Source organism: Zalophus californianus, chromosome 10 (assembly GCF_009762305.2).
Source record: "Zalophus californianus isolate mZalCal1 chromosome 10, mZalCal1.pri.v2, whole genome shotgun sequence".
NCBI classification, from domain to species: domain Eukaryota; kingdom Metazoa; phylum Chordata; class Mammalia; order Carnivora; family Otariidae; genus Zalophus; species Zalophus californianus.
The window spans coordinates 14,365,284-14,391,995 of record NC_045604.1 but is presented as its reverse complement, the minus strand read 5'-3'; the positions used below and the strand labels follow the sequence as shown (position 1 = coordinate 14,391,995).

The window sequence follows — 26,712 nt, the reverse complement described above, 5'->3', positions numbered from 1 at the left end:
TTGAGGCTTGTGGAGCACATTAGGTGGAGTTTAGGCAGAGGAAAGGGAATTATAGACAGATAATGACTAGAAAAGCAGAGACACAATATCACAGTAACCAGAGGAAAGAACCGCTAGCAAATTTGGCATTGTCAACAGTCTTGAGATGTGGCAAAGGTCACACAGGAAGTGAACTGTGAAGAGACAGGTCCTAGGATCTCCTTAGATAGGTTCAGTAGTTTTCAACAGCCTCCCTCAAAATTCTATTAACTAAAATATTTCTATCCAGCTTTTAAATAATTTTCATTGTGACACCAGCTAGCTTATCCAGCCCTGAAGGATCATGGGTTCTCCACTACAGTGCCCTCATTAACTCAACAATAATAGGTCATTTCCAGTTTTCTTTTGAGATTGGACTCTTGCTTCCTTGATGACTATTGTTTTTGCTTCTTTTTATTCTCTACCTCCTTTTCTGGCCTTCCTGCTGACTTCCAGGCTGCTGTATCTGGCAACATAACTCAAATTTGTCCATCTTAGGGGTCTAGGATTGTTGATTCACAACCTTGAAAATCTTTTCCTGTTAGTGAAATCGATGGCTATCCGGTGTGTGTGCTTGGTGCATATGCGTTTTCGTACCTGCTGAACTCTTGCTCTAACTTTACTGCAACTTGCCCTTCCTACTGGATACTCAAATAGTCCTACTGTTTTCGGAGCTTTCTTATTTGTTTGTTTGTTCTTTGTTTTTAAGATTTATCTATCTTAGAGAGAGAGTGTGAGGTGGGGAGGGGCAGAGGGAGAGGAAGAGAGAAACTTCGGCAGAAGGACCTCCAAATCAGTTATAAGTTAAGAAGGCAACATTATCACCATTTAGTGTCAGAGCAGAAGACTGAAACATTTTTTCCCTTCAGGGTCGTGTGGTTTAGATAAATACTAAAGGCTAGATAACTTAAGCTTTTGACCTACTGGTATTAATTTAAAACTTTATTAATATATTTTCATGATAATTATGAAATGAATTTAGATTTGGTTCTCTTGCTTTTAAAGATTATATTAATAATAATTGTAAGAAATAATATATATGGCTTTTAATTTTGTGTGTATATGGAAAAAGGAAGGGTATTTTAAAAATCAGCTGTTGATAAAGAACAGATTGGTATCATTTGCCAACAAACAAGGCAAAGCATATGCACAAAATACTCAGGATTATTTGATAATAAATCATTTTAATGATTACACTCAAAATTATGAAATGAGGATAGCACTGATGTGGAAAATAACAAAGCCTCATGCTCATCATATCTGTTATCCATATGGGCATGGCTTTTAAAGGTTCCATTGTCATCACTTTAATGCAAGTGTTTCCTTTGTACTGCTCAATCCTAACAAAAAGCCAGCTGATCTGGTTGAGTTTATATAGATGTATTACTCAAAATTATTATGAATAGGCATTGCTTTAAGTGTTCTGCTTTTGAGGAGCAAAGAAAAAAAAAAAGAGAGAGAGAGAAACCAAGAAACAGACTTAACTATAAAGAACAAACTGATGGTTACCAGAGGGGAGGTGAGTGGGAGATGGGTGAAATAGGTGATGGGGATTAAAGAGTACTCTTATTGTGGTAGGCACTGAATAATGTGTAGAATTGTTGAATCACTATATTGTACCCCTGAAACTAATAGAATGCTATATGTTAACTATACCAGAATAAAAATGAAACATTTGATAAAAAAAAAAAACCAAAGAACAAAAAAAACAACTTTTTTTTTAAAGTGTTGTGCTTTTGGAAATGACTATTTCCTCCTTGAAACTCATCTTTTTTTGGTTTTCAACATAAATACTCATAAAGTATACTCAATAAAGGAACTATTAGGTCATTTATGGTATGTTCATGTAGCAAAATACCATGTAGCCATTGTATATAAAAATATGTGAAGAAGGAACTTAAAAATGGGGAACAAGAAATATCTGTATTAAATCTGTCTAAACCAGATAGAAGAACCTTTAAGAGAAATCAAGCCACTAGGGGTTGAAGGAGAGGAATTTGCATTAAGAGTTTAAGACTTAAGAGGGGGAACATTTCTAGTTCACAAGGTCTGGAACACGGCTATGGATTTAGTAATTAAATGTGTTGTCTACATGAATTTGAAAAGTCTCAAGATAATGACAGGAGTTGTGATGAAGAGTTAGACCATTAGCTTGATGTCAGAATCTTTAGAGCATATTTGGAGCAAGTCAGGGAGCAGTGAGGAGGAGGGAGGAAGGAGGGTAAGTAATCAGATAACTGAAGTATGACAATACTGAAAGGGATAGAGAGTCTTAAGTGTGGAAGGCTTGAGATTAAAAAGTAAGGTTCCTTGTTCTTTTGGTTTGTTGTTGTTGTTGTCCTTTTTAAAGGAGTACTTCTTACTGGTATGAAATGGTTTGAAAGTATGCTTTGGAGTAGGAGAGAAAAGATAGTTTCTCCTATAAATGCTTACAAGAAAAACAGGAGAGATAAGGTTTGGACAGCTGGAAAAGAATGGTAAGACATTTGGAGGCAAGGGGAGTAATATGGACATGGAGGTAAAGAAATAAAATTAGTAATTTGATCAGCTTGAGCTTTAAAGGAATGGAGTGGTAAGAGATAATTGAGGGGAAAAATTGGGACCTGATTGTGGTAAGCTTTGAATATCACTTGACCTCTAAGAGGGTGGTTCTCATTTATCCCCAACCACCCTCCCATTGTAATTCACCTGATAGAAAGAAAAAAGAAAGAAACTCAAAATATGAAACATGCTTTCATCAGTACTCATGGTCCAATCCCACTGAATAGCAGCCCTGTCCAAAAGATTCACATGGGTACTAACCATGCAGAAAATTATGTCTTTAAAAGGACTATATCCTCCAAAAAAAATTTCAGAAGCCTTATAAAAATTGAGGTGGATGATGTGGCAAAGGCCATATAGCTAGCAAATGGTTGACTAAGTGTTCATGCCAGAAGTTCTTCCTGCTCTATTTGTTGTAAATGCAATATATCAGTTCTGTTTATCCTTCTGTCTCTCTTTCTGTCCCCCTTTCCCCTCTCTTTCCTTTTCTTTGTTTATTCAACAAACATGCTTGATTTTCACTCCAGATTTTTAATCCTAGTAGACTTAGTATCTTATGATAAAATGGGAAATTAATAAATAGTAAGAAAATTTTAAGAATGTTGTCTGTTGAGAAATTACAATAGCTCGTCATTGTTGGAAATACTATTAATATTTAGTAGCTAGGATATTCTTTGCGTATCCAACTCCATGAAATTAAAAAACAAATTTTGAGGACAGAATTCTAGACAATAATATTAAGAACAAAGGCTTTTGTATGATTTATATTTTAACTATTCATATACCAAAAGAACAAATATTAATAAAACAAGTAGTATCATTGCTCAGAATAGAAATAGTTTTAGATGAAAGAAATCTTACAAAATTTTAAAGTGTCTAAATGTGTCTTCATAGATAAGCTTATGAAAATGAACAATTCACATTCACAAATGATTTTTTTTTTAGTGTTTTGAAAATTGTGGTAAAATACACATAGCATAAAATTTACCATTTGTACCATTTTTAACTGTACTATATTATTCAGTGGCGTTAGGTACATTTACATTTTTATGCAACTATCACCACTACCCATCTCCAAAATTTCTCCTTCATCTCAAATGGAGACTCTACCCATTTAACAAAAGCTACCCCGCTTCCTCTAGCCCCTGGTAACTGCTATTGCACCTTCTGTCTCTGAATTTGGCTATTTCAGGTACCTCTTAGAAGTGGGATCATGCAGTATTTTTCACATAAATATATTTTGTTACTTTCCAAAGCAAATAAATTTAATATCAGTGAGTGATTCACATGAGAATGATATACTGGAATCAAAGTGCTTTTCCACCTTTTAGCTATAAAAGTCAGAACCCATACACTTAAAACCTAGATCTCTCTTTTATCTGCCTCCAGAATAAAATTTAACCTCTTACATTTTGGAATTTTACTTATTGTTAAATTACATACTTTTAGCTACAAAATGTGTAAGAGCAGTGATAATCCCTTTTTATAATCATCAACTATATGCCAAGCACCTTAAAAATTTTGTCTCATTTTAATCTTCACCCCAGCTCTATGAAGTATGTACTGTTGCATTTTGTGAGCATGGAAGTCAAGACTGGCCAGCTTTAAGTAACTTGTTCAAAGCGACACAGTTGGTAAAAGCAACATCAGGACCTGAACTCATGTCTGTGGCTTGAAAGCTCACACATCATCAATGCTGCTAACTGAACAGCACCATATTAAAGATAAGAAGCATTGCCTCTTTCTGAACCCAGACATTTTAGATATTTAATTTTTAGTATGTTTCTCCTGTATAAAATAATTTAATGGTTATATCTACATCAATTGGACTTGAAATATGGCATTAAAGTATTCATCTCAAACGCCAAGAATTATACCTCACTTGCTATGACGAAGAAAGAGAATTTAAAATGAAGTCACATCATTGTGTTCATTTGTAAATAACATATTGCAGCCAACTGTTTCTTAATTGCTCAAACTGTTGATAAATAATCCAGCCCTGCTGCTCTCCACAGACAATTTGCTTTGGATCAGACCAGGCAATTCAAACAATCCTAATTACAGTGAAACCCTTTTATATGAATTTCTGTTTGTTGCAGGGAAGAAAACCCCTATATAAAAGGTTGAGGCACTTATCTCTGATTTTTGCTTGAAACACAGCACCTAATACCCAAGCTTAAGTAATATTAGTCAAATGAATTTCGATTGAATAAAAATAAAGTAATATTTTGTATTAAAAATGTATATTTCATTGCTTTTATTTATTGTACTGTCATGAGTTATGTTAATTTTATGTTTTTAATTAAAAGATATAACAGATGTAGAGACTTCATTTAAAGCAATATTTGCCTTGAAATAAGCTATGTTGCTGAATGACTGTGTAGTGTAACAGAGATTTGTATATTAACAGACAAATGTATCTATACTAGAAAGAAACCAAGACCTTAGGAAGTCTTCACTATATCAGGGGATTTTTTGTAACATGATATCATTGTATTTATGATTTTATGGTGTTAAAATGAATATTAAATGAAACAAAATTCCAAAGGATTACTCAGGAGGCAGCTAAGTACATAACATTTTGTACAGATGGTTGGAAGGCACAATTTTGCTCCATCACTGCATCCATATCCTTGAAGGATTTCGACTGAAGACAGCATTTCTTTGAATTTTTCATTAAACCAGACGTCTTGAAATATGAATTCCTTTTATGTTTCTTTGAGTTTTGGCTAAAAGAACCCCAGTGAATAAATCATACAATACTACGTGTCACCAGCACTTGTGAATATTTCTGCTTTGTTATTCTATTCTCAGTAGAGCACCATTGATTATCAAACTCAGCGGAGAGCATTTTATGATCATATATCTCCATTAGCTCCTAGTTTGACTATCATAGATTTTTCTGGTTAAGCCTGCATTATGTATTAGGAAGCCTATCTCTTCAATACGAAGTTTGATTTCATTTTTCTAAGCCCAGAACTCTTATTATGTATTATGTATAAAGATTCTTATCTTTTATATGTAAAAATAGCCTGCACTGTCTTTGTGTAACTGAACTATATGCCATCTTTTTTTTTCCTGATTCACAGTTCGCATCTTGTGCTATGAAGATGAATCTCTACAATGCAATGGCTGTCAGGGTAAATATTTCTTCACTTGTTAAACAAATGAAAAGTCAATTGTGCTCTGAATTCCCTTTTAATAAAATGAGCAAGCCAGAATAATGCAAATTTGATTGATATGCTAATGGTTAGAGAGAAAAGAGTACATAGTTAAAAAGTTAGTTATACTAGATAATCTTGGCAGTATTAAAAATTAGACTAAAATGTAAAACATGTAATTATCAGTGCTTATGTTTTAGAATGTTAAATATCTCTGAGCCATAACTAGAGAAAGACCGTAAATATTAATGAAGCAATGTATTAATTTCCATATGTCATATAGAATATTGTGATAAATAGATGAACATGGTTCTGGAATATAAGATGCCGGCCCAATACAAATCAATTAGAAATTATTCATATGATTTAGCAGTAATAAAGTCAGTTTCCACCTTAGAAGTTTTATTTCTATCCTCTCTCTATGTTCAATTTTATGTATTATTTTCCTAATGGAACGCTGATCTTAGTGATTATGAGGCTGGTTTGGTTTCTGCACAGATTTTGGGAATGGGCACAACAAAAGTATTAGTCCTCTTGTCTCAGATAGTATGGTAATAGCTTAATTGTGGAGCTATTATAAATGGAGAAAATACTTTGGTGAATTTCCTAAATGTCCTTAGAACTTATGTTGCCTTATTATATTCTCTTTCATTAATCTATTAGTTCTTCAGCTAATAATAGAATTTATTTTGGGTGAAGCAGCGTAGTAAAATACCTTCTAAAAGTCCTGTGTGGAACTATGGCAGCTAAATTAACATTATTTTGATTATGTATACTGCTTTGGGAAGGGTGCTTTCCTCTGCAGGTATGGGTGTGTGCTGAGAGCCTATCCCAGGTACAGTCTCCACGTACGATCTATCTTTTCTTTCCCTTTTCCTTTTCTTCCTTCCTTTCTTCCTTCCTTCTTTCTTTTCTTAAGATTTTATCTATTTGAGAGAGAGACAGAGCATGAGCAGAGTGGAGGGGCAGAGGGAGAGGGAGAAGCAGGCTCCCCACTGAGCAGGGAACCCAACATGGGTCTTGATCCCAGGACCCCGAGATCATGACCTGAGCCAAAGGCAGACATTTAATTGACTGAGCCACCCAGGTGCTCCTCTGTCTACCTTTCTGTTCCCCTATGGTTTCGAGAGAAAAGGAAGAGGAAGAAGTAGATCTTCTTGCTTCCTTTTCCTGAGCCAAAGGCACATACTGTAGCTGTGATGGGCTATTTACCTTTGTTAATAATATAATAGTATAGGAAAACAATTTGGTTTTCTTCTTTCACTGGGAATGCTTAAATCTGGGAATTTAGGAGATTTTGATTCTCTGTATAACTCTGCCAAAGACTTAACTTCTGAGCCTTCAACACTGTTAGATTCTCTCTTTTCTGCTTATTTTGTGTCAGGTGTGTCTCCAAAGTAAAAAGCAATAGATGACTGTGAACGTAAAGTACTTGCTGACCTAAGACTTAGATGTTTCCATAGATCACCAGGGAAGATAAAGACATAGAAGACAGGGTTAGAAAAATGCATTCTGTTGTTTGTTATTTAGCCCCCATCTTCCTATTGAGTTTTGATCTGGCTTGAATCATGATTCTGTTTACCTAGATTAGGCATATCGAAGAAACCCACGTCAATATAAGCCGCTTGAAAGGCAGAGTTTTTGACTTCCCAACATTATACTAAAAGCTGCATTTCCTGCTAGCATCACCCAAAGTCAACTTGTCTTTTATTAATGTTAGTGAACGATGTTAAACTTTACCTGGGTCCTGTGATCATGGAAAGCAACAAAGTTTAAAAAAATTTCCCCACCCTCTGGAAACAGCTTGCTGCAAAAAAAAAAAATTGCCCTTCACCACATGACTTAGATGAGAGGCATAGATATGTCCCTTGTTTACCTATGACAAGGCCAGGCACAGCGACCCCCTTCCTAAATTTCCATTCTTTACCTCACAAATGATTAGCACAACTGCTTGTCTCCATCAATCAATTGGAAAAACATGTTTATTCACCAAACTGTGGTTGAAGTTCTCTCCTCCCTCCGGGTCCCTGAATTTTAGCCAGCATGTAATACTTCCTCCTGAGAATAGGCTGACTTCCGGGTAAAGCATTTTCTGATCTATCCGATTATGCCACCCTTTCATCCCACTTCCCCACATCAAGTTCTTTCTAGCCTTGTTTACATCTTCCTATTAAAAACAAATAAACAAACAAACAAACAAAACTCTTTGTGTCTACTTCTTGACATGCTTACAGATCTTATGGTCAAAGCACTCTCCCTATTGCAGAAGTCCACTCATCTATTGTGATGGTCACTCACTCCCTCTCCCTTATAATGATTCTTTGAAATAAAGTCTCTCTTGCTGTGTCCAGAGTTATTTTTTATGCGACATATTCCAGGAGAGAAGAGTAGAGGTGAGGATGCAGTGACCATTAAAGTGAGGCAGAGGAAGGCTTGAGCCAAGCCACTGACGACACACAGGAGTTTTTGTGAGGCTATGTGGAGGATGTAAGCACTACTGTGAGAAATTTATAATAAAAACACTTCTCTAATGAAGATATTCAAAGACTGCCTTCAGAGGTTTGGATGAGTTGACTTGGTAATAGACTAGGTACTTACTTCATGTTCCTACGATGAGGAATGGGGCTTACTTGCATGGAGGCCAAAATGACTGCCTAGCAAAGATTAAATTGTAGTGTTGGTTGATCACAGTGACCAGAACTGAATTTATTTGTAAGAAGTGCAGTTTTGCAAGATGGTGCTCTGAAGATTGTGCTTTCTGCAGGAGAGAGTGGCTAAAGAAACCAGTGTGTGGTCCACATCCCTTCATGTTGTGCACATCTGAAGTTACAATCCTGGCTAGATACCACTAGCTGAAGTTTTACGTCTAATAGCTACACCTCTGCCTTTTCAGTTCATCAGCTACTGAGTAACCTTGTTCAAAATAACTGTCCCTTAAATGCTTTACATATGGGTGGCTGTGTGTGTCCAGGAGGAAGAATTTCTAAGAGTCATAGATAACTACCAAAAATTTATATGGTCAATAATATTCCAACAGATATATGTGCACACAAATCTTGAATAAGATTTTCACATACAATAGAAAAGAAAAACTTTTGTCTTAATTTGCCTTATATACTGAGCTGATTACAAATTATGTTTGACTGTTGACTCCTAGCATGACAAATTATCACCAATTGCTAACGAGGCTAGTGGAGCATTCCTGAAAATAGAGGGATTTAAAAAATACATTTTTTAGCCTATCTTATAATAAAGAATAAATTATATGATTTTTTAATGTAATATGTATCCATATCCTGATTTGCTGCATTTATTTTTTCAAGGGTCACCTTCTCTCTAAAGACTTTATGATCCCCCTACCCGTGTGGAATTGATCACTCTTTTTATGTCCTATTTTACCATCAACATACTTCTGTTATAGAACCTGTAACATTTTATTATCTTCACTAATTCGCATGCCTGTACCCACCTCCCCACACACTGTAAGTCCCTTGGGGCCCAGATCCTGTTCTCTTAGTTTTTGTATCTACAGTTTCTGGCTTATAGTAGGTGGTTAAATAAATTTCCCTGAATAAATCAATGAACGTTAACCCATTCTTTTCTAAATGAGGAGTAAAAAAAGTCATTTGTTTTAAATACTTTTTGTTTAAGTCCCTCAGTGTCTTTGTTGGAAATTATTTAAGCCTTTGCTGGGGGACCTTTAAGACTTTTTGGAAATCTGGTGAGGTTATGTGGTATAGATAAACTGGACGTGGTAAGGTACTATTTGGTTAGTGCAATTCTCAGGTGAATGGAAGATCTCATGAACTTTGCGACCTTGCCTAAGTATCGTAGCATGTACAGGTTTGAAGGAGGTTTACTATGATATAAGCTGCTGTCAGAACCCACAGTATGCCTTCTTAAAATCCCTGTTACTGATATGCTGCTAGGCCAGTGACAGTCAATTAATACAGCAATAAATTGCTCAATAAATTTTTATCTTAGCTCTCGGGGCCCTATTCCTCCTGTTTCTCTCTGTGACACTTTATTGCCTTTTTGGTCTTTAATTCACCTTTACTCCAGATTAGGGTTCTGCCTTTCCTCCAGCATTTTGGATATTCCATTGTGAATCTTGTCTAAATTTGGTCCCCAACTTTTTTTTTTTTTTAGTTCTCTCTTTTTGAATAGCTTTTAGTATCTTATACAAATGTCCTGAACTGATTCAGTTGTTAAATTCCTTTCTTTCCACATCCCATTTAGATACACAATTGTCTATCCTTTTAGAGCCTGGCGTAGAGTTGACCCTCCATTTCTGATGCCAGGGAGAATCTAATTAAGCACTTAGGTGTCACCTCAGGTCCACCAAATGCTGGGCTTAGCAACTCAGCTTCCTAATAACAATACTATAAAGATGAAGGCAAATTGCTTTATGTATAGAAAGTCCATTAAAAAATATCCCCAGGTAGCAAAAAGAAAGTATAGCTTAGCAGGATTATTTCATCCATCCTAGGGTCTATTACTTGTTCCTTTTCCTCAGTACCTTGACTCATGGTTCTCAACATTTAGTGTTTTCTCTTGCTTATGACTTTCGTTTACTGGCTGACCCCGTCCCAGATGAAGCCTCTTCTGTGGAGTGGTTTATATCATATACTTAATTCTTCCATTTATAGGTCACCCAAGAGGCTGAATGTATATCTAGCCTCAACCTTGTCTTTGAGGCTCCTATTTCCCCAAGAGAATGGCTCCAGATTTTCACACTTATTACCTGAGTGTGAATATAGATATGTTGCTGGCAAATCTGAGCATACCTTTTGTCAAACTGATCATCAGTGGAAGCTATATGTCTCTGAGGCCAGGCAAGATAAATATTATAATACCACATATTCCCAAATCTTGGTAAGTCAGAACCATTAGTAAATAATGATAAGAGTTAGCAATTGCATGGCAGTTACTACCCTCCAGGCACCAGTCTTAAATATTTTAACTCTTCTCTGTAATCCTCACAACCAGCTCTCAGAGGTTGATATCATTATGATTCCAATTTGAAAGATGAGGAAATAGAATCACAGAAAGGTATCTTGCCCAAGGTCCCACAGCTAGTGAGTGAGTGTTGGGAATTGAACCCGAGAGGGCTGGTACCAACATTTCTGTTACTCCTGACCACTTGTATTCTTGCCTTTACTGCTAGTCTTCTCCTTTTCTCTGTATCTGGATGAGAACAACCATGTGAACCCTGGACTGAGCTCTTATGGAAACTTCATTACTTATGCTCTGGTTTACTTGATAAACTGATCCCCTGGTCCTCACAGTTCACGAGCATCTTACTGGTAGTACATTTTACTTAGGGAATTCTAAACTTAGTGACAATTCGTAGGAGACCACAGTGAGTGTCACATGCTTCCCCTTGCAGGCAGAATTGGATGACAAACCTCTCCTTGTAAAAGAAGGCTGGGACCTTTACCTACTGCTATTGCTAGCATCAGGATTTCTCCCCCATCATCACCCTAAGACTGCTAGCAATTTCAACTGCTAATCTCTCTGTACATTAACTCTTAGACTATACTGGTCTTCAGTAAACTAAACATAATGAGGATATGTAGTCTGTCACAGAGTTTGGAAGTTAACCAGAGTGCTCTCTGCAAAGTATATGTTCCTAATAATGTCCTTGAAAAGCCTCCATTGGGTTATCTTACACATCTTGAGTCCTCCTTTGCTTGTCTGTCCTAGGACAACTGGCGCAATATCATATGAATGCAAATTTCAGGAAGTGCTAATGTGTAGTATCTTAGAGATCTCTTAAAAAATATATTCCATCAGTCTTTTTCTTCTCACTTCCAAAATCTATGAGAAATGAAAAATGAAAATAATCTAAAGCTTACAGTTTTTAAAAAGCTACTGCTATAACTGATTATTTCAAGTAGAATTCCCTTAACCCTGGAAACTTTGTACATGTTACTGATCAATCATATATACTTATGTAATGATATTCTTCTGGAACCTAGAGCATCCCGGCTGATCCTTTATTATTTCAGTTATTTTAAGTGATTTGTCTTGAAATTAGTGTCCCAAAATATTTTGGTTCAGATAGAAATCTTCACTTAAGAAAAATAAAGACTATAATAACAGGAGGATCACTAGATTAAAGATCACTTAAAACAACCAATTTGCAAAGTAACCATGACTTTATTGGCTCTTTCTTCTTAGAGGTCTGGATCTCTGAATACAAATTTTAATTTACAAACATTAATCTAGCTTGAAACATCATTTAACCATTTTATTTTGTTTCCCACTTGTGTTTAAAATATAAAAATATTAGAAATTATTACATGATGGCTTTAATTAAAAAATAGTTGAATATGTGTCAGATATATAAGGATCCATTTCAATCTCCTAAACTATTTATAATCCGGTTTTTGTATTTGTCATACTATGAAGTAGGTACGTTTAGAATAATGACTCCATGATTAGATGGATAGAGATAAGTAGGAATTTTATCAGGAATAATTCAGGAAGTAATTAAGGAAATAATTTAGGACACAATAGTGAACGTCTGTTATATACTAGATATTATGTTAGGCACTAGGAATACAAGTTAATAGAAGCAGATGTCCCAAAATGTCAGCCCAAGGACTAAGAGGTAAAGGATCAGACAGCTTTAGCCTGATGACGGACGGATGTTTAAACCCCCATCACCATGCAAAAGAATATTTCTTCTCCCTTCCTACTACTTCTAGTACCAGTAACATTGTGAGATGATTAAATAAATTTGTAGTGAAAGGGACTATAAAGTCAGGGAGAGTGGGGAAACAGCATTGAAGAGAAGAAACTGCATATGGAATGATCATCCAGACTCTTCCGTTAGTTACAAATACCTAGTTAAGATTTCTATTCATATACGTATGTTTTTGACATGATAATTCAGTGACACCTAGTATGAAATTTGGATATTACTGTTTTTTAAATACCTTGGAGAATTTAGTAAACCTACTTTTCGGGGCACACTGTATAATCTAGGATGTTGAGCACTCTAGTAAATAAGAGCATAGCCATGAGTAAGGGTTCTACTTGCCCGCTCTCAAGTCCACTCAGACCACTGATGCTATGCAGGTTATTATCAGTGATAGACATTTTGTTTTCCATGTCTTCATTTTAATTTTAGGTAAGAAGACTTTTTTTTCCTCTTTTGATGACAGTAATGTTACTATGAATTTTGAGAAATAAAAGTAAACCAGTGGAGGGTAAATCTTTTCTATGAGCAGATGGCTTTTGGTATATCAGGTTTTTGCCATTTGTTTTAGTGCTTAAAATAAACATTATTTATAAGACCACTTACATTTTGATGTTACTTAATGAGGAATATGCATCATTGATTTGACTAGCTTAAGAGGTCATTTAGAGCTTGCCCGTTTAACAAGCTGTAATCTGCTGAGCACACAATGACTTTGTTTAAAATTATCTATTCAGAGCTGATCAATGACAATAATTGTTTTATACCAATCACTTCTGAAAGTTGCTAATTACTTTAAAGGACATGAATACTAGCCTTTTTTTTTAAGTCATAACCCATTCACCTTGAAATTAAGAAATGTTATAAAAAGTCATCTAGCCTCTTGAAAGAACTGTTTTTTTTTTTTTTTTTTTTAATTAAAGTTGATTCGCTAGTACTGGGACATCAACAGGAAATTTAGGCAAAGTTACAGATGTCATCTGTTCTTATAAGAGAAAGTATAGTAGAATCTCTACTGTATTGTATCTTCTATCAATTAGGGATTGGTTAAACTGGACTCCTTATAACATGGGAAAATGGTTATCTTTTAAATGAAAGAACACGTACACATACTTTTTCTTCTTATGTAGTTCATCTGTAAGATGTTTTAGTGGAAAGAGTCTGGGCTTTTGAATAAGACAGAGCTGGGTTTGTATCCTGACTTTGCCATTTATTCTTTTACTGGTTATGTGAACTTGATCAAATTACTTAACCTCAGTTTCTTCATTTTTAACATGGAGATCATGCCGCATGCATAGGTTAGCATGAGAATTAAAGCAGTCAGTTAATGTAATACCTGGCACATTCATGAGCTTCCCTTCACGGGATGGCAGCATTTTCCCCTGGTCAAACACCCAGTTTCTTTCTACTTTTACCTACTTACCTCTAGCAAAGCCATTTAAAGATTGATTATCAATCAATATTATTAATGTGGTTGAGTTTTAATTTGTTACTTTAACCATCACTTGCTCAGTATGTTTTATTTTTATTTTATTTATTCTTTTTTTTTAAAGATTTTATTTATTTATTTGACAGAGCCGAAGGCAGATGCTTAACAACTGAGCCACCCAGGCGCCCCTCAGTATGTGTTTTAATACCCAATTCTGAATAAAAGGATTTGTCTTGGAAAAGAATTTTAGCCTGCCTTTGGGTAGATGTCTAGGGAGGTTGGATATTAGAAGATCCCCTGAGAACACACCAATTATAGACTCTCTGGAGGTGGTTAGTGCTGTTTCTAGTATTTGCCTGGTTTGAAGTGGGAGGGAGCCCATGCCACTGACTTCTTCAAGTATCCTTCCTATTGACATGGATTCAATTTTAGTTTTGTCCTTTCAGACTTTTTTCTCAGAATGGGCATACACGCTGCCCTAGTGTGACCTAATCATAAATCAACATCTTTCCTTTTTCCTTCTCAGTGATCCAGCATGCATCGTTTAATCTTACTTCATTTAGAATTTAATGATGTTTTAATGTTATAAGTAGTTCCTACCTTAACACTATATGATATCCTAATATTTTCCCATTTTTCCTAAGTCACTTCTGTTGCTAATGATGGATTTTCTGTTTGTACTTTTGTCTGAAAGTGTTCTCTTCTTTTATTGTATGACTGTACGTGAAGTAAAAGCATGGTGTAATATTTGAAGCCATCCCACCAGCTCTATGACTGAAAGCAATGATTTAACCTCTCTTAAGTATCAATGTCCCCTTCTATCAAATGAGACTAATAATAATCTCTACCTCAAAATGATATTGTAATGATTAAATTAGATGAGCCAGGAAAATATTTACTTATTTGCATATATGATTTATATACATAAACATATTCCAACTGATTATTCTTTTTCATTAGGAAAGTGGTTTGTATCAATTCCTCACCTTTCTTTGTCAGCTCTAATACAGTTTGGTCAAATTAGAGGGAGATAGTTTCTAAAATGAGTATATAACTTTAAAAAAATAATTTTTCTTATTTAATGAATTTCTAAAATAAGATCACTTGAAAAATATTTGGAAAGGTGCATTTTATAACATTGTTACACTAGCTTGCTTTTCTACTTGTTACTTTCTAGAATTATCTCTGATTTAATTGTTCTTACAAGCTATTTTGCATATCTTCAATGGTTTTAGTCATTCTCATACTGGGAGATTGACTAAAACAGTTCTTCAGAATTTTCATGTTCTGTATTTCAGATTGTAAAATATCTTTGAAATGATCATGTTTTAAAACACAGAAAAATTTAGAATACAAGTAAAACATTTTTCCTGTTTATTCTTATAGATCCAGATTTCAAGTTATAAAAAATTTTAAGCTCAACATATTTAAGAATATTAAGAATTAAGAATAGGCTTTTGGGATAAAACCCAAGGGACAAGTGTAGAGTGTCTATATTGATAACCCTTTGCTATTTAAAAAAAAATGTTTAGAGAAGGTGTGTGTTCCTAGCTTAGCTAACTGTGCAAAACATTGGAAGGACTTCATATCCAAAAAGAGAATCATTCATAATATGTGAATAATTCAAAAATATATGAACACTGCCATAAAATTTTAGGGAATGAAGTTAAATCTTTATGCAGGGTTAACATTTTTTTTCATCTTTTGCTGTTTCTTCTTCCCTTACTCCTTTAAAGAAGTTGTGGGGTTTTTTTGTTTGTTTGTTTTCTACAAAGATAAAATCTATGCATTATTATGTTTTTGTTTTGAGTTTGTCTATTAGAGATTATATTAGCAAAGATAAAACGTAAAGAGATTGATTTCTCGCGATTACTGGAGTATATAATAAGGCAAGAAGTAGCCCACATAAATTTGTTCTCTGAGACCCCCTCCCCATACTCCTTTCATCTAAAAAAACATAGTTGCTTTCAACAGAAATGTTTGTTCTTTGAAAATTGCATTTCACTCTGTGCCCAGTTCTATCTTTTAGTGGTTTAGAAAATGGGCTCTAAAGTCCTAATGTAATTCCTGGATCCATCACCAATGGCTATATAACTATGAGGAAATTATATAACTTCTCTATTTAGCAGTTCTCTCATCTGTAAATAAGAAGATAAGAATATTTCTCATCAGTTGTTAAGCATCTGCCTTCGGCTCAGGTCATGATCCCAGGGTCCTGGGATCCAGCTCCACATCGGACTCCCTGCTCGGCAGGAAGCCTGCCGAGCCCTCTCCCACTCTCCCTGCTTGTGTTCCCTCTCTCGCTGTGTCTCTCTCTGCCAAATAAATAAATAAAATCTTAAAAAAAAAGAAAAGAGTATTTCTCCTAGGAGTATTCTTAAGATTAAATGCATACATACATGCAAACTGTAATACATGTACCTCACACATAATAAAACAATAAATGTTAGCTATTGTTATTATTAAAGAAGTATTAAAATATCATGATGAAGATATAAGATAACATTTTGTTTAAAGATTTTGAAACCACCAAATTTTAAAAAGCCCATTTGAAAATTGATTTTAATGAGACCAAATACAATCTTCAAGTCAGTGGTTTATGAAAAATAAAAAATCCGTTTGGTCAGGAAGTGGAAATGGTAGAGATTTTTAAAGCAAATTTTTAATTGTTCAGTAGTTAATTTCACCTTTAGTATTTGTGAAAAATTATAAATTTTTTAAAATCTAATCTCTAAATATGTTTTGTTTCTATAATATTTTATAATCTAAGTACATTCTACATTTGCAACTATATATACTATTATATTAGTGGGAAAGCCTAAGACTTTATTTGATGTGAGTTATCATCCATGATTATCTTAATTTTGAAGAACTGTTAATGTTTTGACTAAAAATGCTCACTGGTATATTTTATCTTTTAATTGACTTCAATAGATTCAGAGGCGATGGCGAGGCTATAGGATTCGGAAATACTGCTTTAATTATTTTTATTTGAAGGAGTACCTGAAAGCTGTTTCAGAGACCAATGATGCTATTAGGTGAGTATTCTACTAGTGATAATCTCAAAAAGGTTACTTAATAGATGTTGATCAGTACCATACTTAGGAATAATTACTAGAACTCAGTGATATTTTAGATAGAAATTTATTGATAAGATAGAGACATATGATTCTATTTACCTTAAAATTTATTGTTGTGGGGTGCCTGGGTGGCTCAGTCAGTTTAATTGTCTGCCTTCAGCTCAGGTCATGATCCCGGGGTCCTGGGATTGAGTCCTGCATCGGGCTCTCTGCTCAGAGGGGAGTCTGCTTCCTCCTGCTCTGCTGCTCCCCCTGCTTGTGCTCCCTCTCTCAAATAAATGAATAAAATCTTTTAAATTTATTGTCATATTTTTAAATATATTGTACTTTTGATGATAAATTAGATTATTTATGTGTTCAGTAGGCCTCTCTGATTCTGTGCAAAATAGTTTTGGTAAAATTATCTCATTTTGAGATGGATTTATCTGTAAAGTGATTCCATAGATGAAGATTTAAAGTATGATAAGCCTCAGATGTATATTGAGAAATACGATCAATAGTAAGAACTTGCCTCTCAGAAGCAACATGGTGGAGGAGTAGGAGACCTGTATTTCGTCTGGTCTCAGGAATTCAGCTGGATAGGGATTAAAGCATTCTGAACACCTATGAACTCAACAGGAGATTGAAGGAAAAAATAGCAACAACTCTCTGAACAGAAAAGCGACCACGTTCCGGAAGGTAGGACGTGCGGAGAAGTGAATCCGAGGTGATATTCGGAAGGATAGACGGCAGGGGAGCGGGCCTCCATCAGCCGCTTCTGGCAAGTGATAGAGCTGAGGAGCACAAAATCGGAACTTTTAGAAGTCGGCTCCTCTGAGGGACGTCGCTCCACAGTGGCTAAGCAGGGGGTGGAACCCTCACGGGACAGTGTGGTCTCAGGACCCTCGGGGTCACAGAAAGACCAGGGGTGCCTGAATGCGGCAGAGCTCCTGGGTATCAGAGTGGGTAAGGGTCTATCCAACAAGAAGATCTGACAATTGTAAATATCTATGCCCCTAACATGGGAGCAGCCAATTATATAAGGCAATTAATAACAAAAGCAAAGAAACACATTGACAACCATACAATAATAGTGGGTGATTTTAACAGCCCCCTGACTGAAATGGACAGATCATCTAAGCAAAAGATCAACAAGGAAATAAAGACTAAATGATACACTGGACCAAATGGACGTCACAGACATATTCAGAACATTCCATCCCAAAGTAACGGAATACACATTCTTCTCTAGGGCCCATGGAACATTCTCCAGAATAGATCACATCCTAGGTCACAAATCAGGTCTCAACCGGTACCAAAAGATTGGGATTATTCCCTGCCTATTTTCAGACCACAATGCTTGTGAAACTAGAGTTCAATCACAATAGGAAAGTCGGAAAGAACTCAAATACATGGAGGCTAAAGAGCATCCTACTAAAGAATGAATGGGTCAACCAGGAAATTAAAGAAGAACTTAAAAAATTCATGGAAACCAATGAAAATGAAAACACAACTGTTCAAAATCTTTGGGATGCAGCAAAGGCAGTCCTAAGAGGAAAGTATATAGCAATACAAGCCTTTCTTAAGAAACAAGGAAGGTCTCAAATACACAACCTAACCCTACACCTAAAGGAGCTAGAGAAAAAACAGCAAATAAAGCCTAAACCCAGCAGGAGAAGAGAAATAACAATCTGAGCAGAAATCAATGAAATAGAAACCAAAAGAACAGTAGAACAGATCAACAAAACTAGGAGCTGGTTCTTTGAAAGAATTAACAAGATTGATAAACCCCTGGCCAGACTTATAAAAAAGGAAAGAGAAATGACCGAAATCAACAAAATCATGAACGAAAGAGGAGAGATCACAACCAACGCCAAAGAAATACAAACAATTCTAAGGACATATTATGAGCAACTCTATGCCAGCAAATTAGATAACCTGGAAGAAATGGATGCATTCCTAGAGATGTATCAACCAGCAAAACTGAAGCAGGAAGAAATAGAAAACCTGAACAGATCTATAACCACTAAGGAAATTGAAGCAGTCATCAAAAATCTCCCAACAAACCAAAGCCCAGGGCCAGATGGCTTCCCAGGGGAATTCTACCAAACATTTCAAGAATTAATACCTATTCTTCTGAAACTGTTCCAAAAAATAGGAATGGAAGGAAAACTTCCAAACTTGTTTTATGAGGCCACCATTACCTTGATCCCCAAACCAGACAAAGACCCCATCAAAAAGGAGAATTACAGACCAATATCCTTGATGAACATGGATGCAAAAATTCTCACCAAAATCCTAGCCCATAGGATCCAACAGTACATTAAAAGGATTATTCACCACGACCAAGTGGGATTTATCCCTGGGCTGCAAGGTTGGTTCAACATCCGCAAATCAAACAACGTGGTACAATACTTTAACAAAAGAAAAAACAAGAATCATACGATCCTCTCAATAGATGCAGGAAAGGTATTTGACAAAGTATGTCACCCTTTCTTGATCAAAACTCCAGAGTATAGGGATAGAGGGTACATACCTCAATATCATAAAAGCCATCTATGAAAAACCTACAGCGAATATCATTCTCAATGGGGAAAAACTGAGAGCTTTCCCTCTAAGGTCAGGAATGCAGCAGGGTTGTCCACTATCACCACTGCTCTTCAACATAGTATTAGAAGTCCCAGCCACAGCAATCAGACAACAAAAAGAAATCAAAGGTATCCAAATCGGCAAAGAAGAAGTCAAACTCTCACTGTTTGCAGATGATATGATACTTTAAGTGGAAAACCCAAAAGACTCCACCCCAAAACTGCTAGAATTCATACAGGAATTCAGTCAAGTGGCAGGATATAAAATCAATGCATAGAAATCAGTGGCATTCCTATACACCAAGAACGAGACAGAAGAGAGAGAAATGAAGGAGTCGATCCCATTTACAATTGCACCCACAACCATAAGATACCTAGGAATAAATCTAACCAAAGAGGCAAAGGATCTTTACTCAGAAAACCATAAAATACTCATGAAAGAAATTGAGGAAGACACAAAGAAATGGAAAAACGGTCCATGCTCATGGATTAGAAGAACAAACATTGTGAAGATGTCAATGCTACCTAGAGCAATCTACACATTCAGTGCAATCCCCATCAAAATACCATCCACTTTTTTCAAAGAAATGGAACAAATAGTCCTAAAATGTGTATGGAACCAGAAAAGACCCCGAATAGCCAGAGGAATGTTAAAAAGAAAAGCAAAGCTGGCGGCATCACAATTCCGGACTTCCAGCTCTATTACAAAGCTGTCATCATCAAGACAGTATGGTACTGGCACAAAAACAGACGCATAGATCAGTGGAACAGAATAGAGAGCCCAGAAATGGACCCTCAACTCTATGGTCAACTCATCTTTGACAAAGCAGGAAAGGACGTCCAGGGGAAAAAAGACAGTCTCTTCCACAAATGGTGTTGGGAAAATTGGACAGCCACATGCAGAAGAATGAAACTGGATCATTTCCTTACACCACACACAAAAATAGACTCAAAATGGTTGAAAGACCTAAATGTGAGACAGGAGTCCATCAAAATCCTAAAGGAGAACACAGGCAGCAACCTCTTCGACCTCAGCTGCAGCAGCTTCTTCCTAGAAACATCACCAGAGGCAAGGGAAGCAAGGGCAAAAATGAACTATTAGGACCTCATCAAGATAAGAAGCTTTTGCACAATGAAAGAAACAGTCAACAAAACCAAAAGACAACCGACAGAATGGGAGAAGATATTTGCAAATGACATATCAGATAAAGGGCTAGTATCCAAAATCTATAAAGAACTTATCAAACTCAACACCCAAAGAACAAATAATCCAATCAAGAAATGGGCAGAAGACATGGACAGACATTTTTCCGAAGAAGACATCCAAATGGCCAACAGACACATGAAAAAGTGCTCAACATCGCTCGGCATCAGGGAAATCCAAATCAAAACCTCCATGAGATACCACCTCACACCAGTCAGAATGGCTAAAATTAACAAGTCAGGAAATGACAGATGTTGGCGGGGATGCGGAGAAAGGGGAACCCTCCTACACTGTTGGTGGGAATGCAAGCTGGTGCAGCCACTCTGGAAAACAGTATGGAGGTTCCTCAAAAAGTTGAAAATAGAGCTACCATATGTTCCAGCAATTGCACTACTGGCTATTTACCCCAAAGATACAAATGTAGGGATCCGAAGGGGTATGTGCACCCTGATATTTATAGCAGCAATGTCCACAATAGCCAAACTGTGGAAAAAGCCAAGATGTCCATCGACAGATGAATGGATAAAGAAGAAGTGGTATATATATACAATGGAATATTATGCAGCCATCAAAAGGAATGAGATCTTGCCATTTGCAGTGACGTGGATGGAACTGGAGGGTGTTATGCTGAGCGAAATAAGTCAATCAGAGAAAGACGCGTACCATATGACCTCACTGATATGAGGAATTCTTAATCTCAGGAAACAAACTGAGGGTTGCTGGAGTGGGGGTGGGGTGGGAGGGATGGGGTGGCTGGCTGATAGACATTGGGGAGGGTATGTGCTATGGTGAGCGCTGTGAATTGTGCAAGATTGTTGAATCACAGATCTGTACTTCTGAAACAAATAATGCAATATATGTTAAGAAAAAAAAGAAGAAGATAGCAGGAGGGGAAGAATGAAGGGGAGTAAGTCGGAGGGGGAGACGAACCATGAGAAACCATGGACTCTGAAAAACAAACTGAGGGTTCTAGAGGGGAGGGGGGTGGGGGGATTGGTTAGCCTGGTGATGGGTATGAAAGAGGGCATGTTCTGCGTGGAGCACTGGTTGTTATGCACAAACAATGAATCATGGAACACTACATCAAAAACTAATGATGTAATGGATGGTGATTAACATCACAATAAAAAATTTAAAGAGAAAAAAAGAACTTGCCTCTCAAAGGAGAAAATATCATGGAACATTATTAAAATGGACTGCTTATTATCAGCTTTTGTTTCTTTGAACAGATAGAAAGCACCTGGATTTACATCATAGGATGATGTCTTTTGTAGTTTTATGCAAAGTCAAGCTATTGCAGTACTATTCAGTCAACTTTACCAAAGCTGTATGTGTAAGTTTTCATAAGACTTCAAATAAATAGTTTTTTTCCCCCTCTTGTAATATGCCCCGTTCTAATAACATGTTAGTGACCATAGGCTTATAATATGTTTAGATAAAAAAGGAATAGTAACTAAAAACAGTTGCCATTTATGTAGTTGTTTAGTTTTTTTTTCACATATCTTATTTTACTCTCAAAATCCCGTGAACTAGAGAGAACAATTGCACAATAAACTGTTAAAATAAGATTTTTGTCTGAGATCCTAAAGTTACACATATTGTAAGAAGTATCTGAATACTGATATTTCTAACTTTTAAATTTCTCACATATGCTGGGTATATAAGAGGATCTGGTCTTTGAAGATTAATTGTTGGGTATTTGTAAGGTTGATTTCTTTGGAAACCACAATAAAAGTCTGGGAGGGTTGCAGTAGGTTTTGGTCAGTTGGAGAATTTGGAAAACTCAGAAACGTGGTTGCCAGGGGACTGCTATTCATTTCTTCCTTAAGAAATCCAAGGTCCTAGCGATGGGTTGGGTTTCTGCAAATGGTAGGAGTGAGCCTGCCTATAGGAAAGAGCTAGCAAAATATGCAAGAGAGGGAATTTGTGCAAGGCTAGGACTAAGATGAGATAAGGGAGGCTCTTTAAGCACAAAAGTTGAAGAGGTGCTTACTGGCAGGGCCATGCAGGTGCCAATGCTGCACTTTACAACCCCAAGAGGGCATCCTTAAATTGTATACTGGAGGGGCCTCTCTTGCTTCACCCTAGCCCATCACTGATAGGGGAAGGTCCTTCAAAGAGACAAGTCTGTGAAAGGCTGGCTTTGTAAAGGCCTGTATCTTCTATCGGGCAGGTATTCCCATTCATCTTTGTTTTCTTCCTGATATTACTGTGTATATCTCTAGTTACTAGGGAAGCTGGTATATCAGTGCTGACAATTTGCTTTAGCCATGGAGTTGGTGGTGCAGGAGGCATTGCTGACAATCTTGAGGGACTTGTCATATTTCTCATGGTTCATGCCAGTCACAAACATGGGGGCATCAGCAGAAAAGATGTCCCTCTTGGCTCCACCCTTTAAGCCCCAGCCTTCTCCGTAGTAGTGAAGACACCAGGGTATTCCTCAGTGTATTCAGCACCAACATCACCTCATTTGTTGTTGGCAGGATCTCTCTCTTGGAAGATAGAGAAGGGCTTTTTTTCCATTGCTGACAAGTTTCACATTTTCAGCCTTGAATGTGCCATTGAATTTGCCATGGGTGGAATCATACTGGAACAGGTAGATTGTGTAGTTGATGTCAATGAAGGGGTCATTGATGGCAACAATGTAGACTTTGCCAGAGTTAAAAGCAGCCTTGGTGACCAGGCACCTGATACGACCTTCACCATTGTGTCTTGGTGACGTGGCTAGCACTACACAAGAAGTTGGAGCTGTCTGTTGATCTAGGAGGAGCAGAGGAGATATGCTAATATTAAACCATCATTGTGTGCTAGAAATATCTCTAACTGAGCCATTGTTATTCTTTTGATTTATTAGTAAATTGTATCAGTATTTTATATAGGATATTTATATCCACTTTTATATGCTTGATTAGATGTAATTTTCTTTACTGTGTTATAATTTGCAGGTATTGTTATCACGTTTTTGCTATATTTATTAGATGAACTGAGAAGATTATATGGCATGGAGATTGGAAAGGAAAAATAGTACTCTGTTTTCTGTCTACTCAATACTCAATACTTCTGGTCACCAAATGTGTGGGTTTTCCATGCCAAGCAATATCAGAGCAGCTAGATGTCCTATAATTTAACTCAATTCTAAAACTACTTATCTGGTGATAGTGTCATATCCTACAGGTTAAGGGCTCAGTCCCACAAGACTGTCGCCCTTCCCACCCCCATCCAAACTGTTGATATCAATCGCAAGTGTTATGTCCCCAGTTTACCCACAACATCTGTCCAACTTGGCTACAAATCAGAGATTCCTAGGACCTCCTCCCCAAGATCAGTCGTTTGCTAGAACTGCTCGAGAACTCTGGAAAATAGATTATTTATTACATTACTGGCTTATTATGAAAGGATAGAACTCAGAAACAGCCAGGTGGAAGAGATGCATAGTGCAAAAGATGGGGCTGGCAGGCCATCCCCCTAGTATGGCCATGTGTTCAGCAACCCAGAAAATCTCTGAATTCTGTAGGTTCAGGGATTTTTATGGAGGCTTCCTTAGCTAGGTATGATTGATTAAATCTTTGACCATTAGTGATTACCTCAACTTCCATCCTCTCTTCCCTCAGGGATGTTGGAGGTGGATGGGGTAGAGCTTAAAGTCCCAGCCTTCTAATCACATGATTGATTTTCCTGGTAGCCAGCCCCATTAGCATGCCAAAAGACACTTACCACTCTGAAGAAATTTCTAGGGTTTTGGAATGGGGTGTTGTAAAAAGATAGCGTTGGGGAACAGCCAAAGGAGTGCTCTGGGGCTGTTAGGAAGTCTCCTTGGCTCAAAGTATAGCCCCACAGATAACGTGTATGTATCTCTATGTATGTGAACTGGTTTAGCTTTTGTTTTGTTTTGATAGTAATTGGCAGTTCTAGGACTGCTTATTGCTTTTACACTCTTAGAGATCTATAGCAAAGATAGCATTCCTGTGCATTTCCTTGTTTAGTCCTATGTCCCCTGCCACTCTGCCATATAGTTCAGGAAATCTGCCACAGTCGAGTTTTGCTCTACAATATTATTCTGAGCAAGGAGGGCATTGCTGTTTTTTCTCCTGAGTTATGCCACCTATTTGTAGGAATTTTGCACCTGGCAGTCTCTCTCTGAAATCTGCATCTTAAGGTATCTTGTCTCCATGACATCGCTAATACTGGTTGAATTTTTGCTAATACTGGTTGAATTTTCACTACTCTTGGTGGCCCTTCTTCATATATATTACTCTTAAGTGTTTCTGATTTTACCAACGATAGGGTTTCCTTTTATTTTCTTATTGCCTTTCTTATTTTATGGAAGTTTAAGAGAGGAAGGGGTAGAGAGATATTTACTCCACTGTCTCAAAATTGGAAATATATAGTTAACTTTTTTTTTTAAGATTTCATTTATTTATTTGACAGAGGGCGACACAGCTAGAGAGGGAACACAAGCAGGGGGAGTGGGAGAGGGAGAAGCAGGCTTCCCACGGAGCAGGAAGCCTGATGTGGGGCTCGATCCCATGACCCTGGGATCATGACCTGAGCCGAAGGCAGATGCTTAAAGACTGAGCCACCCAGTTGCCCCTATAGTTAACTTTCTAGTATAAATCACAATCTGTTTTACTTTCTGTTACATATGCAGTTTTATAAATGTAATGAAAGTATGCTATGGAATAGCATACTTATAGCATAGAGGAATAGCATAGAGGAAACACAGAAGAGGAACATCTAAGGCAAAGATAGGTGTTGGTCAGAGTAGGAGTGGGAGTCTGGGGGTTAGGGACATTTCTCAGAGGCTGTGAAACTGAACCCTGAAGGTTGTGCAGAAATTAGGACATTAACACAGGAAATCTCACTGAAGTTGATGCGTGGAGGATGATAGAAGGTTTGGTTAAAGATAAGTCCAGACAGTTTAGTAGGAACCATATCATAACAGGGTATTTTAGACCATGTTAAAGAGTTTGGATGCTATTCTGAGAATTTTGGAGTAGACTTCCCTTTTAAGAAGAGTGGCAGCATGATTACATTTGTGTTTTGGCACGCACATTTGATTGTATTTTTCATAATATTTATATTTAAATAGTCTGGTGATTATTAAAAGCATCATTAGGATCATTAATTTTACTAGGTGGTGTTGTTTTCCTTCTCATAGAAGAACATATATAACACGTTTATGTGGATTATTTCTTCACATTTCTTTATTCTATTTTTCATTGAGAATCATTGGAATCAGGACTCTAGTTATCTTTTACTGCATTACAAATTACACTCAAAGCAGCTTAAAACAGTACACACTTAACAGCTTATCACTTTATCAGCCAGGAATCTGGAAGGGGCTCCATGCCTAGACTAAGGTCTCTCATGAGGTTGCAGTCAGGCTGTCAGCCAGAGCTGCAGTCTCATAGGAAAGCTCAACTGGGGGAAGATCCTCTCGTGGCCCTCCATTATTCTTGCTGTTGCACTTGGGTCCCTTAGTTTCTTGCCAAGTAGGCTTTCCTGTAGGGCAGCTTATAACATGGAAATTAGCAAGTGAACTAGAGGACACAAGAAAACATGAGGATGGAAACCACATTCTTTTGATAACCTAATGTCCAAGGTGACATTTTATCACTTTTGCTACATTTTGTTCATTTGAAGAAAGAGACCGGGTCCATCCCACTCTCAAAGTGAGGGGATTACACGAAGGATGAATACCACAGTGGGAATTATTGGTAGCCATCTTACAGGATATTTTCCACACACAGTGACTTGCATATAGAATTTGTTCAATAAAGGTTGATTTTCAGCATTCTGCCTTGGACAAAAGTTACTTTACCTTTACTTATGGCAATATTTTTAGATGATGTCTTTTCAAGATTGTATATCAAACTTTAGTATTGTATCAAAGCAATTATGATGTATTCTGATTACTCATGCCAGCAAGGATTAAATGTATAGTTTCTGGGTTTCAAAGAAAAAATAAAAGATCTAGTGCATTCTTTTTTTTTAAAAAAAAGATTT

The 26,712-nt window shown here is 36.7% G+C and overlaps 1 protein-coding gene across 17 annotated transcripts in view; it reads left to right on the top strand.

Annotated features, from left to right (window-relative positions):
- Positions 1–26,712, top strand: part of SPATA17 (spermatogenesis associated 17) — a 250,590-nt gene that overhangs the window by 18,634 nt on the left and 205,244 nt on the right. For all 17 annotated transcript variants that reach the window (XR_003523443.1, XR_003523438.1, XR_003523436.1 and 14 more), the window contains 2 exons: positions 5,649–5,699; positions 16,790–16,893. Coding sequence is in view for 11 of the 17 variants with exons in the window: in XM_027614219.1 (XP_027470020.1) it covers positions 5,649–5,699; positions 16,790–16,893 (155 nt within the window). In the remaining 6 variants the exon portion in view is untranslated. The remainder of the gene's footprint in view (positions 1–5,648; positions 5,700–16,789; positions 16,894–26,712) is intronic.